Here is a 13,015-nt window from a genome sequence, read left to right on the forward strand (position 1 = left end):
GGTCTCGGTCTCGGCTCTTTTTCCTCAACGTACCTTCCCCGCATGCGGTCATTGGTCATCCGAGCATATGGTCTTCCGCCAGGAATTAATGCGCCCCCTGTTCCCGACGATGCGAACTCGCTGGACGACTGGGCGTTGCGGGAGCCCGTCTGTTTCTTTCCTCCTTCCGAGGCTCGTACCCGAGCATCGCTCCCCCCTATCTCCCTTCCTCGCCTTCCTTCCCTCTCCTGACTTTGCTCACCTGCGTCTCGCTCATCGTCCTCTTGCCTGTACCTCCATCGCTGCCGCCCCATGTCGTTCTTGAACATTCCAAAAAGAGTGGTCTCCCCTTCGCGTTCGTGACCACCGTTTTCTTCTGGGTTTGACTTCATGCCGCCGCAATCCCAACTCGTCGTCCAGCGTGGCTCGACGTCCTACGCTCCTTTTGTCCTTCACCGATCACCGATAATTATTATGCAGGCCGTCAGATCAGTCCCTCGTCCCCCTCCCCTCCCCCAGCAACCCTGTGGAATGTTACAATATGCGCGCGATTGAGGACATGGTTGCGACTACTAGTGTGTGACGTATGCGCTTCGCTCCACAGTCAACTATGATGGCCGTGGACGTTGTGGAGCGGGTGGAGTGCTGGTTCGCACGGCCGACTTGTTTGGAAACTTCTTTGCGGTTTCGTCGCCGCGGTGATATCATAAGGATATGTTTGAATGGACGCCGCTGGCGGTACTGTTTGGATTCGGCTTCGGGAACGGTATGTGTGGGACTGGCGTGCTAAGATTATGTGCAATCGTATGCGGTTCCAGTAGCTAGAGCAACAGTAGCAGGTCCACAAGAATGGACCCGGGTTACTCGGGAGTCTCGTAGCACTCGGTCTGAGCTGCCTGTATATTGAGATGGCTTCCGCGTCGACGTCATTTGCTCGTATCTCAAGCCGTTCAGCAGTAAGGTTACAGTCATACACGGGTCCTCGGGACACCATGGGTCCTCGGGACACTGCGCATTTTCTGACCCTCCCTCTATCCTACTACCTCAGGTTTCTGTATATATCTATATAGACTTCTTACAGCTCACCTCTCCTCAAATTTCATCAGAGGCGACCCAGAAGTGAAGTCACCAGCCCAGTTTCTGTACAAGATTTACACGAAAACCAAATCTGGGACTGGTTCCCGCCCAAATCTATACTCACCGTGCCCATGGGCGTGCCCCATTTCTGGTGTACAACAAGGCGACATATATCTCCTTCTCTCAGCAACTTTATATGGTGAGATTTTGACACTGAGCCCTGATAGTCATCGACACAGTGTGGAAGGGTAGTTCTTTCGCTCAAGCAATCGGGCGTTTAGATGTCCACATACCATATCTGGGCTCGGCTATCCTCGGCAACAGCAATTTTGTTCCATACGAGGGAATTAAGCGCTGTCCCGAGGACCGAGGGACGTGCGATAAGAGAAATTTGGGATGATTGTCCCCGATCCCTCTCACACATAGTTGGATTACCATGAAACTTAGGCGTGCAATGCCTTGTTGTGTACCATACATGATGGCATTGTCCGATATGGGCTGCACAGGTAGGGGATGGTTTGGGATGAGCGACAACATTTGACTGTCCCGAGGACCCGTGTATGACTGTACGGGTGCGCAACGCCTCTGCCGCAGCCCATTCATGTGATCGTTAGGACATGAAATCGCTGACTCGACCGACGGCCTTGCAGTCCGTATTTCGAGCAAATAGCATTGACTGGCGGGGGGACACCGTGCTCTCCTGGATCGGGCCCGAAAACCCTGGAGAAAGACCATAATCATTCGGATCGGTGTCGTACTATTGTGCCTCTGTCCGTCGATCTCGAAGGCGGTAGGACGCCGGATGTTCTTCGGTACGGTGACACTGCACAATTGGATATGAAGCAAAGCCATTCGAATCTGTATTACAGCACCTACAGGACGTCTCGACGAGTACACGAGCAATTACTAGGATGTCAGAAGGAGATAAGAGAAGGAACGTGTGATATATGATACAATGCCGCCCACTTTCCCGTGTCTATATGGTTGCAAGATGCGCTGCAGAAGCGTCTCGACTCGACTCTAATGCATGGGAATGTGAAAGCACTACATATGCATGGAAGCGGTGCACGCATGAGATATTGTGTTGAGCCAGCGTCCGTCCGCGACCCGTTTTGCCCCGCGCGGACCCGCCCAACCCGACCGCGAGCAACCCGTGCGGCTCGTGAATAGCAGCGTGGAACGGAACGCTCGCCCGTCGTGTCATGAAAAACCGGATCGATGGTTGAGATACCGCACAAGCATCTCGTATCTGTGAAAGAGAAAGAAAAAAGGCGGAGTAAGCGATCGTCCAACCCGCTCTCTTCCGCAAAGGTGGGCAGAGTTACGCACGTTAGCATCGTCACCGCACTGTTTGGCACGGTCCTCACGAGGTTAACCGACAGCCCCCGGTAGAGCGCGCGCCAGCCCTCCTGCTTCACGATGTGTATCGTCGTCCGAACCAGGCCACGGCGCCCCCGCTCACGGCTGTCTCCGTTCTCGCTGAGCGGGCGTTTCTCCGTCTGGAAACGCGTTCGTACGACTTCGTGGGGGTATGTCACGATTGAGGCAGTCATCTTCGCAACGGCTGAGCACCCGAGGATTTGGGATACTGTCAGGGGCTCGTGACGCTCACGGCCTCATAATTCCGCTTCAGTTTAGTGGCACGCGACCTGGTATGCAGCACACTGCACTCACCCGCTACGCGTTTGAGATGCTCGTACAGGGGAAACTGTACTGCAACGTGCGTGATCCCAAGCAGGCTGGGCAGAAGGCCACGGAAGAACGCCCGCCAGCCCTCGGTGCGATAAATAGTCAATGCCGCATCTAGCGTATGTCTATATCGGCCTTCTTCTCGTGGTTGTGTCTACAGAACCCCACCACGTCCGATCCTTAGTTTGCACGCCGACTCGTACGATCGGTGACAGAGGAGGAACGCACCATGAAGCGGGTCTTGATGACCCAAAGAGGATTGGTACATATCGTGCTCGTCGCGCCCGCCGTCATCGCCGAGAGGATGTGCAGCGTCCACGGGTGCTCGCGCGCGAGAGGCTGGTAGCCTTTGACCTGCGCCGCGGGGTACAGACGCCGCGCACCGTCGACCTCGTTCGAAGGCCGTTCGCCAAAATGTCTCTTGATCCCATCGTAGACGGCGAAGTAGATCGCCCAGGTCGGCAGGTAGCCCAGGATCGTCGGACCAAGCCCCCGATAGAGCCCGCGGAAGCCATCGTGTTGGAGGATGCTCTTGACGGTCGCTGGGAGACGCAGGGGGAGGAGGACGTACGTTGAGCTCGGGTCATCCTACGGACGCAAGAAAGGAGGAAGGTGCGCGTCGCGAGGACAGACGCGAGTTTTTGGGAAGGTTGAAGTTCTCACCGACCACGCCCTGGTAGGCTTCATGTCCGTGGACCGCGCGCTGCGCCTGGAGCTTGGTCTTGATCACGTCCAGCGGGCAGGTCGCTACGCTGGCGACGAGGCCGCCTCCCGCGCCAGCTGTGTCGTGTCGTGTCGGTTTTGCGGACGGACGGGGAGCGGAGTGGAGTTAAGGGAAGGCACGCGAATGGTGAGATTTGCGTTAGGTTTCGCGGCCTGGGGCATGGCGGAAAGGGTGCTGCTCACCGATCATGCTGTTTGCGCTTTTCGAAGGCATCCCTCAAGGTAGGGGCCGCAAGAAGTGCGGCGAAGTGGTGAGGGACACCCGCTGTGTCGTACGTTGCCGAGGACGATGAGGAAGTTATGGGTTTGCAACAAGAAGATAAGTGATGTATTGAATTACAGCGGGGTACGGCTCAGGCAAAGTATACTTCCAGCCCGTGCCGGTTCCTTCCGTAAGGCGCTATCTATACCATCCATAATTCATTCGTATAGTTCCCGACTCTGCTGAAGCCTGGCATGACATTGCGTTAAGTAGCCGGTTTCTGGGCCGTCTTGGATGCTACTATAATGGATCCTCGTGATCTCTACTGGATGGAGACTGACAGCTATGGGCGCAGCGGCTTACTCAGGCTGTACTCATGCTACGCCATACTAACTTAGATATACTCCATTGGGAAGGGGCACTTGGACAATCACAGAAGTCTGTCCGAGCGTTATATAAGTCCTTCCTTTGCCAGGCTCTCCGGACGCTCCCTATCCGCTCGCCTCGCCTTTCCTGAGCTTCGTGAACGAACTGAACAACATGGTCAAGGCATCGCTCAATGGCGTCGTTCTCGCCGAGTCCGACAACACCGTCGTCGTCGAGGGAAACCACTACTTCCCTCCGGACGCCGTGAACACTTCCGTGCTCACTCAGTCCAGCACGCAGTGAGTATCGTCGTAAGGTGTCCCAGCCCTTTTTTGCCCCTCACCTCGTTTTGTACTGTCACATGCAGCACTACGTGCCCGTGGAAGGGGTGAGCAGTCGCAATATGGGGAATGAGAGTGTTCATGATTTACTCCTCGAGAAACAAACAGCGTTGCTTCCTACTATAATGCCACTATCGGGGGTAAGACGGAAGTGAATGATGTTGCTTGGTACGTGACGAATGCCTCATGGGGCCTGCGTCAGGTCGTTACACATTCGAATGGGAACAGGTATTACCCAGAGCCCAAGGAGAAGGCTCAAAACATCAAGGACTATGTCGCATTCTACAAGGTATCTAATTTCATGTTCTCATGTTCCATTTATTGTGGCCCCAAATGACTGATTTGGCACGGAACAGAATAAGGTCGCCTTCCAGTGATGAACTGGCCAAATACAGAGATGCGTTGGTGAAGTGTTGTACGATATGAGCGGATGTGATTTGCGATGACTCCAGCATGTTCAACGACTGAACAGGCTATCATCTTTTTCGAATGCACGCAGTCATGCTCAATAGACCGGTATCCGCGAACGCCCCTGCAGGAAGTATACTGTATTATCTGACGTGACATGAAGCATTCCACGCGGGCGTGTAAGGGTATAACCAAGCACAAGGGCGTATAAGATATCGTAATCATGGCAAACCGTGACGCATGGCGACTGTACTGCCTTTTATTGGGCCTTCCCGGCCTTCTGTCGTTCGGCTACCCACCACTACAGATTTTTGTGAGCAATAGCTCGCATGTACACACGAAAGCGCATGTAACGAACGCACCTCGAAGGTCCTCTTGATCCCCTCCTCGAGCCCCACTTGCGGCTCGTAACCTAGCACCCTCCGTGCCCTATCGATGTTGAAGCAACGCCATGCGCATGAGTATGTGACACGGTACCGCGTAAAGCCCGGCTCCTTCCCGACCATCCATGCCCACCACTCCGCCGCGCTCGCAAGGATGAACCCGAGCTGCTGGGGCAGGATCCATCTCCGTTTGTTATTCGGCTGCTGGAAGTGGTTGTCAAAGAAGCCGTACACCAGCCGGGGCAGGTCCCAAAAGCCCGTCGGCTCGCCGTTCGTGATAAAGAAAACCTGCCCGGCGACTTGCAGCGGGGACACCGTCTCCCGCGCGAGCGCGGCCTCAGAGAACTGATCAAACTTGCCCCGGATGGCAGGGCGGGGTACTGGGGCCTTGTAGTCCGGGTTTTCCCAGTTCGCCTTGATCTGCTCGGCGTTCGGGGGCGGGTCAACGTACGGGCCGAGCGGACGGGCGAGAGAGGTAGGCACCCGCCGTCGCGGGAGGGTGGCGCTGATAGGGGGCAGCGCGATGTCGAGTTCGTCCTTGACGCGGAGAGCATCTTTCTCAGAGGTGGGGATGAGCCTGTCGGCGGCGAGGAGGTGAGCGTATGCGCAGTTGCCAACGTACGTCCAGTCGAAAAGGTTCGTGTTGTCGCCCAATTGGATGTGCGATTGGCCGCGCTGCCAAACCTGGAATAGACCCGCAATCATTTGCCGGTCACCGGGCCTGGTCCGAAGGGACATAGGGCGGTCGGTGAGACGTGCGCTGGAAGCTCGGAAACAAGGAAGACTCACCCGAAGATGCCCGCTGGCCGTAGCGCGACGGTGTAGAGACCGCCCTTGCCGTTGGCCGCCAGCACAATCTCCTCCGCCTTCGCCTTGGACTCGTTATAGGGATCCATCGCCTTCTCGGGCCCGGGTATCCTCTCGTCGACGTCGATCAAATCACTGCCGTCGAAGACCACGCCAGCAGAGCTTGTGTACACGAGCTTGGGCACGCCGTTCGCCACCGCGGCATTGATGACAGCTTGGGTACCGTCAACATTAACCTTCCAGTAGAGCGCAGGGTCGTCAAGGCCATGAAGAGGTGACGCCGTATGGATGATGCATGTCGCGCCGCTCTGTACGGCATTTTCCATTGAGTTTACGGAGAGCACTAATTGGGCAACCGTGGACGCACCTTGCGCAACGCGTCCGAGACCTGCTCCTCCTCGCTGATGTCGCCCGAGTAGAACGGCACGTCGTGGTGACGCTGAACGATGTCGAACACCGACACAGAGTCCCCGCGAGCGAGGAGGGCCTCTACGACGTGCCGTCCAAGGAAGCCGCTGCCGCCGATAACCAAGTAGATGTCTCGCTTGCCAGACATGATAGGGTGTGCAGGGAAAGAAAGAGGGAGATCTGTGTGCCTAGTGGAGAGGAGGGGGCGTGTGGGGAGGAGGAAGCGTTCCTGGCCTCGGGCTGCTCCAGAAATACGCGTTCTCGGACCACTTGTCCATTTCCCTGCTCGTTTCCCCATTTGGACAACCATCAGCCGCTCTCGGCCACGAGGCTCCCAACTGTTCAAGAACTACTCACAAGTGGTCGCTCAATTCCCGAACCTTCATCTCATAGGCTTACTGGACAACATGGGCCTTGGTCGTTATGTATCATGAAAATAGTAGATATGGATATACAACGGACTTAGAGCCGCGAAGTGCCCCATCATAGTAAGGCCTCCGATCATACAGCGCGTGCTCGAACATCACCGAGTCGCGACTCGCTTTCCGCACGCCGGTCTGCAGGCAAAGTACGGGTAGTTCTATGCCGTACATAATTGACGACAACAGGGGCTGGAGATGGGCGTACGAGTTCGTCGACAGGGAGGCACTCAACCAGGAGCTAGGGTCGATCGTCGCCAAGGAAGGGAAGTGCGTGGTGTTCCCGAACATCTACCAGTACCGCGTGCAGCCATTCGAGCTCGCGGACAAGACGAAGCCGGGATGTAGGAAGATCTTGTGCTTCTTCCTTGTCGACCCTTTCACGAAGGTCTTGTCGACTCGACCTCACGGGTGCCGCCCGAGTGGTATATGGACGAGTTAACACGAGTTCCCGCCGTGCAGAAGCTGCCGAGGGAGTTGTTCGATATTATGGCAGACTATGCACTCATGGGAACGATCACAAAGGAGGATGCCCATTGCCGAAACGGATAGACATGGCTTGATGCATGAGCGGAACAGGGTCATGGTAAAACATAACAAGGAGATGTTTGGTTTTCCCCAGAGATGTGCTTGACCCCAGGACCCCGAAAGTCGGCAGCGGTGACTTCTTCTAATGGCTCAGGCTTTCTCTCTATTTCAGTTTCCAGAGTTCTGGCTCTAGTGAATTCTACAATGCCTGAAGTTATGACATGCAATCGGTAGGGAAACCATAGACTCTCTCACGCTTGACCCCCGGTGTCATCAGTCCCTCGCCCATCTCTGGTTTTCCCTTCACTTTATGCAAACATTAGGCTAGAGTTGTCTCGAAGGTTCAACACTCACAGTCAGTCTTCATGTATTGAGTGTTTCCCAAAGAGATTCTAGAGCAAGTGCCAAACGCATCGCACTCGAAGCGCTCACTAGCACTGGGCGCCAGCGCGTGCCTCCAGCCACAGACTTTCTCTTCGACCGTCATATTGTCGCGTGCGGACTTACCCGTGTCCTTGATCCTTCCTCTTCACGTTCGGTTCCTCTGGCATATAACATCCGTTTGTGGAATAAAGTAGCAACTTGTGAATCCCCACATGGCTCCCAAGCGACTAAATGAATCCCGCTCGGCCGATGAGCTCTCTGGACGCGAGCGTAAGAAACAGAAAACCGCGATCGCGCGCACTATCGCAGTGCAGCAGGATGCAGATCCCACTGGTACCGGTGGAAATGCTGTGGCAGGCCCATCAAAGTCCGTGCGTCTCGACAGTAAGTGGTTCTGAAAGTGTGTCCCCGTGGAGGAAGCCTGAGACGGACGACGGTTCGTGAAGGCATGAAGGGGCTCCCAGGTGCGATAGACGTGGAGAAATTTGCAGAGGTACGCATTTATCATTGTATCGAGTATGCGCAACCGTGTCACGATCGCTCGGTATAGTCCCGGGCATTCGAAATCAACGCCATGCACGAAGCCATGCATAACGCTAGGTCTGAAGAAGCCCTTTCGCTGCATGGCCTCGGTTCACCAGCGTGTTTATTAGGTCAAATTCTACTGCGCGCGCTTGGCAGCAGCTCCCTAGACATCTGCGTCGCCGAGCCGCAAGCCATGATGTCCGACGAGTTCCCCTGAGGTTGCGAGACAAGGCTCGTGCCGAAGTGAGTCTTGTCCTCGGATACAGAGTGGACACTCGGAGCTCAGCCAATCACGTTACAATGTAGATGGATCCTGCCCGTCGCAAAGCACTAGGCCGCAATAATCCCAAACAAGGAAAACTCAAGAAGGTGCGGCGCACTGTAGCCCTCCTCCGTCGACAAAGTGAGTAATATTGCTGAGCTGAATTGCAATGTCGCTCATGTGTCAGCACTCTAGAGGATAAGACGTGGTTGGAGACGCATATATGGCATGCGAAGAGGATGCACATGGACAACATGTGGGGGTACAGACTGGTCTGTGCCAATGACCTGATGTCCAATCAACGCGTACTCATGGCTACATTCTCTAGGCCATCACGCCTACGGAGAAGTCATTCAGGCCGTCACATAGGGCATCTGTGCATGGGTCTATCCTACACGATGCTTCTTACTTCGCTACCATTGAGCTCAAGGGTCCTGAGGACATCATCCGTGAGGCTCTTGCCAACTGCTGCGACTGTCAAGGACCCAGCGCCGGTGCAAAGAGGTCTGTTGACGCCGCTCTCATGTGGTACCGGTATTCATAGAATCATAGGTTTCTAACAGGTGCCCGTGCGACTGAGACCTATATCTACGAATACAACAAGTATCCATATGGCCTCATTGGTCCTGCTACAATCATGTGGCACGCCGACGCTCCAGGGCCGAATGGGCCGCAGGCCCCTGCCATTATCAGAGGCACGAACGCCAAAGGAAAAGGCGATGGAAAGGAGAAGGAAGTGCCATGGGTAGACCCAGAGCGGCGTATCCGGATCGTCTGGATCCGTGTCCATCCTTCGATGACGGAAGAGGTACACGAGGCGCTCCGTGTCTCGACGGCCTTTGCACTCGACGCGGCGAAGCAGACGGGACGCACTGCTGAGGTGGAAATTGCGGACCTCAGAGAGCACTTCAATGTGTTCGAGATCATGGGCCCAAAGGCAAGCCAGGTCATCAAGGGTGCCTTAAAACCTGTAGACGACAAGCGAGACGAGTTCAAGCGGGTAGGGCTGCAACGTCTGCGGGAAACCTCATGCATGAACTAATTGCACTATCGCAGTTCTGGACCTCTTTGAACCGCATACAGTCCGCAGGCGCAGTGCCGCGAGGGATGGTGATTGGTTTCACGGTCCACGACCCGAGGCTCAGGTAGGCGATCTGCAAGAAACCATATACAGATGTCATTGATACACCCCCAGTTTCCCGCCTAAGAACGTGAAACTGAATATCGAGAGTGGACCATCGCTTTCGCCAGCGTCCACCGTTTTTCCTTCTGCTTGTCTGGCTCAAAGCCAGATTTGGGACGAAGATGTCCGGATGGTCCTGCGCAAACCGAGGTACAAGAAGAAAGACTTAGACCAGCGTCGATCAAACGTAAGTTGGCACTCTCGTCTGCGTAAATCCTTTCCAAAGCTGTTGCGTTCTCTAGAACCTTGTCCCCGGAACGCCGCTGAAGTCCGAACGCAACGACGACCGCGTCCCCGTTCTCCTCATTCAACGCTCGGTGGAGAATGCCGCCCTCTCCCAGATTCAAAACTTTCCCCGCCTCTCGTCGACGACGTCCCTGCACGGCTGGACGCTGATCGTCCCCCAGGGCTGGGGCATGCCCTTCCTGTCCTCTCTCATCTATACCGGCACCCGCGTCGGCGGACAACGTGAACGCCAGACACAGGCGTTCGAAGCGGGTTGCACATATTTCCCGCGCGACTTCCCGACGACAGAGGCGTACGACGTGTACGCCGAGGACAAGGAGGACGAGGAACGCGAGGCATGGGAGCGGAAGCCCCCAGCGAAACGGCCGAATTACGAGAAGCTGGGGACGAGGAGCCCGTGGAGGCCAGATTGGGGCGTCGTGCTTGGTATCGAAGAGCCAGCGAAGTCGCACCCGGAAGCGGAGGAGCTCCTAGACACGCAAAGGGACCCGATGGTCGCTGATGAGGCGGCGGCAACGGAAGGAAATAGGAAGGTTGATATATGGCTGCTGAGGGGCCCGGACATCCCACAGCTTGTAGCGGAGGTCTCGTCGATGCTGAACCCGGCCGCCGGACTACTCAGTCAGGTCAACCAGGCGCGCGCGAAACGCAAGCTTGACCCGCTTCCGGTGAACTTGCATGCAGACGACTTGATCAAGGGCGCGCTCGTTCAGGTCAGCATTACGTTGTGCGGGCGAGGGTTTCCCGACGATTTGGCTATCATCTACCGCGTCGGAGATGACGAGGCGAAGGAGTGGATGAGGGCCGAAGTGAATAAGAAAAATGGGCTCTCGTTGCTCCAAGATGGGCCCGACGAGACTGAGGTGTGTACAACGACTCTTCTCCCCGTGCTAGTCCTGACGGGGCGTACATCGTAGCTATCACAGGTTCCTCCTCCGTCTGAGGGTATCATTGGATATGTCACGACGGGTAACTTTTCGCTCTCGCTTGGTGAAGGACATGCGGTTGGCGCTATACCCCTTTCGCAGTATCTGGACCTGCGCAAGCAAGCCCAGAGGTACGCATCCTTCGGCATTATCACGGGCTACTTTGTTTTAAAGATGACGGCCATTATTCAGGCTGCGCAACGATACGAAGCTGCTCGTCAAGTTGCGTAATCGTCATGAGACACGTTGCCGGGCGGCGCTAGTGGAGCTCTTGCATTGACATGGCGGACGTATCAGTGCGGGTTGTTGAGACTCAAGAGTAGCAGGGCAGCAGTCGGGCTTGTCTGTATGTATACACTCAACGATGGGGAGACTACAAGACGCGAATGGTTGAGGAAGATGCAAAGAAACGAGACAAAACGATGCAATGCGAGAGACGGCGGTCCATGAGTGACAAGAGACACTGAGACAGGGCACAGCCGAAGGGCCGTGTGATCCCTAACTGATCCGCCACCTCTCGAATGTAGCTTGTATCATCCGTGCCATATCCTCCTTCGCCTGCTTCTTCGCGCTGTCCGTGATGCCTTCCAACGCATCGAGTTCCTCCGGTGACGTCTGCAGGGGGTTGAACTCGAGGACGTGTCCGTCCTTCGTCTGAACAGAGACGAGCGCAGAGAACGATGGGCTAACAAATGGATCGTCCAGCGGGACCTGCTCCCCGACGGTGCTCCCCTTGCGTTGGTCTTTGCCAAACTGCTCCTGAGTGGGTGAATGCGCGCCCACGAGTGTGCTCGCTTGCGATGCTGATCGTGAATGCGATCCGTGGGACGCCGCTGCGAGACTTGATGAGGACGATGTGGAGCGGACGATAATACTTCGTTGCTTCTTCAATGTCCTGGCGCCTCCACCTCCACCTGTGCCGCCGTCGTTGAGCCGTAACTTGCCACCCGAATCACCAGGTTCTGGTTCTTCTGTAACGGCTTTGAACCAATTCTTGAGGTCTAGTTGATATGGGTTCGCCAGAGGGGAACCGTTCGCGCTACGTAACCGCTCATCTTTGCGTGGCCAACGTGGATGTGAGGCTTCTGAGGGGAGGACGGGGTTGAATGTTGATGATGATGGTACACGGGAGTTGGTAGCACGGGCTTGTGAGGGTTTGGCAGGAGATGCAAATCGAGAGGGTGTGCGGGGGAAGCCGAGAGGTTTGGACACGCCCTTCTGTGGACTTGGTGACACTGCGCCGGAGGGTATGCGCGATATGTTACGTGTCTACGCAGATATGGGTTAGATAAATGTGCTTGCGACATAAGACCGGGGCAAACCGAGGACGGACCTTAGCTGGGGTCTTGGTAATCGGAAGACGTGATTTCTGCGCAGATTGGGGCACAACACTTGCGACGGGTTTCTTCTTGGGCGTGGCGACTACTGTACGAGCTTCGCCATTGTCAACATCAACCTATCTAACGCGTCAGAGCCTCCCCTACCATTCTTGACACCTCTTGCTGGCTCCTCCTTCCCTTCCACCTCCTGACTCTCGACCCACTTCCGTTTCCGAGTGGTCAAGTCAATCGTCGCGTCCTCCGAGCCCAACAGTTCCCGAGACAATCCTTTGACCGCCGCTTGGATGTCGCCCTTGTACTTGGCAAACTCTCGCATGGTGACGCTGCGGACGATGCGCGGCATGCGCGAAATCAAGGTCTCCTGGTGCCGCCTGAAGTTCTCGAGCGTGTCCTCCAGCCAGTCTTCAAACTGTCGCGTCTTGTGTGCCACTGCATCGCGCGTAACGCGTTGGAATATATGTGTTTGGGCGGAGCAGGAGGAGATACTGACCTTCGAGATCGAGATTGGCCAGGAGCTGCTCCTTCTCCTCTGCGGAGTATTTGCGTGACTGTGAGCCTGACATGGTGCGAGGGCGGCGGGGATACGTAGGGACGTGGGATGTTGAGAGACACGGAGTCCACAACGCAGCCACCGGCGCCGTTTGCGCGCGTCCGACGTCACGTGGGCCCGTCTTCTTTTCTCTCCTCTCCTCAACTGTCTCCCGCACTTGTCTTGAATACTGAATTCGGCCTGCTCTGCGGCCTTACACACTCGGCGATGCCTCTTGATGGCCATGCACACCTTGTCGCCCAAGGATGGTCTGGGAAGGGTACCGGCCT

At 55.9% G+C, this 13,015-nt stretch overlaps 6 protein-coding genes across 6 annotated transcripts; 3 read left to right on the forward strand and 3 right to left on the reverse strand.

Annotated features, from left to right (window-relative positions):
* Nucleotides 1-2,256: 2,256 nt before the first annotated feature.
* Nucleotides 2,257-3,682, reverse strand: DICSQDRAFT_145436 (mitochondrial carrier; the record flags this gene model as incomplete). Its single annotated transcript, XM_007363647.1, has 6 exons — nucleotides 2,257-2,305; nucleotides 2,386-2,644; nucleotides 2,731-2,899; nucleotides 2,974-3,287; nucleotides 3,409-3,525; nucleotides 3,652-3,682. 6 exons carry the CDS (start codon nucleotides 3,680-3,682, stop codon nucleotides 2,257-2,259), a joined length of 939 nt encoding a protein of 312 aa, XP_007363709.1.
* Nucleotides 3,683-4,210: 528 nt separating this feature from the next.
* Nucleotides 4,211-4,754, forward strand: DICSQDRAFT_168037 (uncharacterized protein; the record flags this gene model as incomplete). Its single annotated transcript, XM_007363648.1, has 4 exons — nucleotides 4,211-4,335; nucleotides 4,404-4,424; nucleotides 4,486-4,666; nucleotides 4,734-4,754. The coding sequence occupies 4 exons, from the start codon at nucleotides 4,211-4,213 to the stop codon at nucleotides 4,752-4,754; spliced, it is 348 nt and encodes a 115-aa protein (XP_007363710.1).
* A 290-nt stretch (nucleotides 4,755-5,044) lies between these two features.
* On the reverse strand, nucleotides 5,045-6,531 carry DICSQDRAFT_56128 (3-beta hydroxysteroid dehydrogenase/isomerase; the record flags this gene model as incomplete). Its single annotated transcript, XM_007363649.1, has 4 exons — nucleotides 5,045-5,086; nucleotides 5,148-5,889; nucleotides 5,958-6,283; nucleotides 6,343-6,531. The coding sequence occupies 4 exons, from the start codon at nucleotides 6,529-6,531 to the stop codon at nucleotides 5,045-5,047; spliced, it is 1,299 nt and encodes a 432-aa protein (XP_007363711.1).
* A 434-nt stretch (nucleotides 6,532-6,965) lies between these two features.
* Nucleotides 6,966-7,354, forward strand: DICSQDRAFT_168039 (uncharacterized protein; the record flags this gene model as incomplete). The annotated part of the gene is made up of 2 exons (XM_007363650.1): nucleotides 6,966-7,190; nucleotides 7,265-7,354. 2 exons carry the CDS (start codon nucleotides 6,966-6,968, stop codon nucleotides 7,352-7,354), a joined length of 315 nt encoding a protein of 104 aa, XP_007363712.1.
* An 808-nt stretch (nucleotides 7,355-8,162) lies between these two features.
* DICSQDRAFT_55659 (POP1-domain-containing protein) lies at nucleotides 8,163-11,136 on the forward strand (the record flags this gene model as incomplete). Its single annotated transcript, XM_007363651.1, has 12 exons — nucleotides 8,163-8,207; nucleotides 8,265-8,314; nucleotides 8,368-8,482; nucleotides 8,546-8,642; nucleotides 8,697-8,773; nucleotides 8,830-9,005; nucleotides 9,054-9,501; nucleotides 9,558-9,646; nucleotides 9,697-9,871; nucleotides 9,927-10,793; nucleotides 10,848-10,987; nucleotides 11,049-11,136. 12 exons carry the CDS (start codon nucleotides 8,163-8,165, stop codon nucleotides 11,134-11,136), a joined length of 2,367 nt encoding a protein of 788 aa, XP_007363713.1.
* A 218-nt stretch (nucleotides 11,137-11,354) lies between these two features.
* DICSQDRAFT_56096 (uncharacterized protein) lies at nucleotides 11,355-12,759 on the reverse strand (the record flags this gene model as incomplete). The annotated part of the gene is made up of 4 exons (XM_007363652.1): nucleotides 11,355-12,125; nucleotides 12,190-12,290; nucleotides 12,341-12,625; nucleotides 12,687-12,759. 4 exons carry the CDS (start codon nucleotides 12,757-12,759, stop codon nucleotides 11,355-11,357), a joined length of 1,230 nt encoding a protein of 409 aa, XP_007363714.1.
* Between the last annotated feature and the right edge of the window lie 256 nt (nucleotides 12,760-13,015).

Source organism: Dichomitus squalens, assembly GCF_000275845.1.
Source record: "Dichomitus squalens LYAD-421 SS1 unplaced genomic scaffold DICSQscaffold_7, whole genome shotgun sequence".
NCBI classification, from domain to species: Eukaryota; Fungi; Basidiomycota; class Agaricomycetes; order Polyporales; family Polyporaceae; genus Dichomitus; species Dichomitus squalens.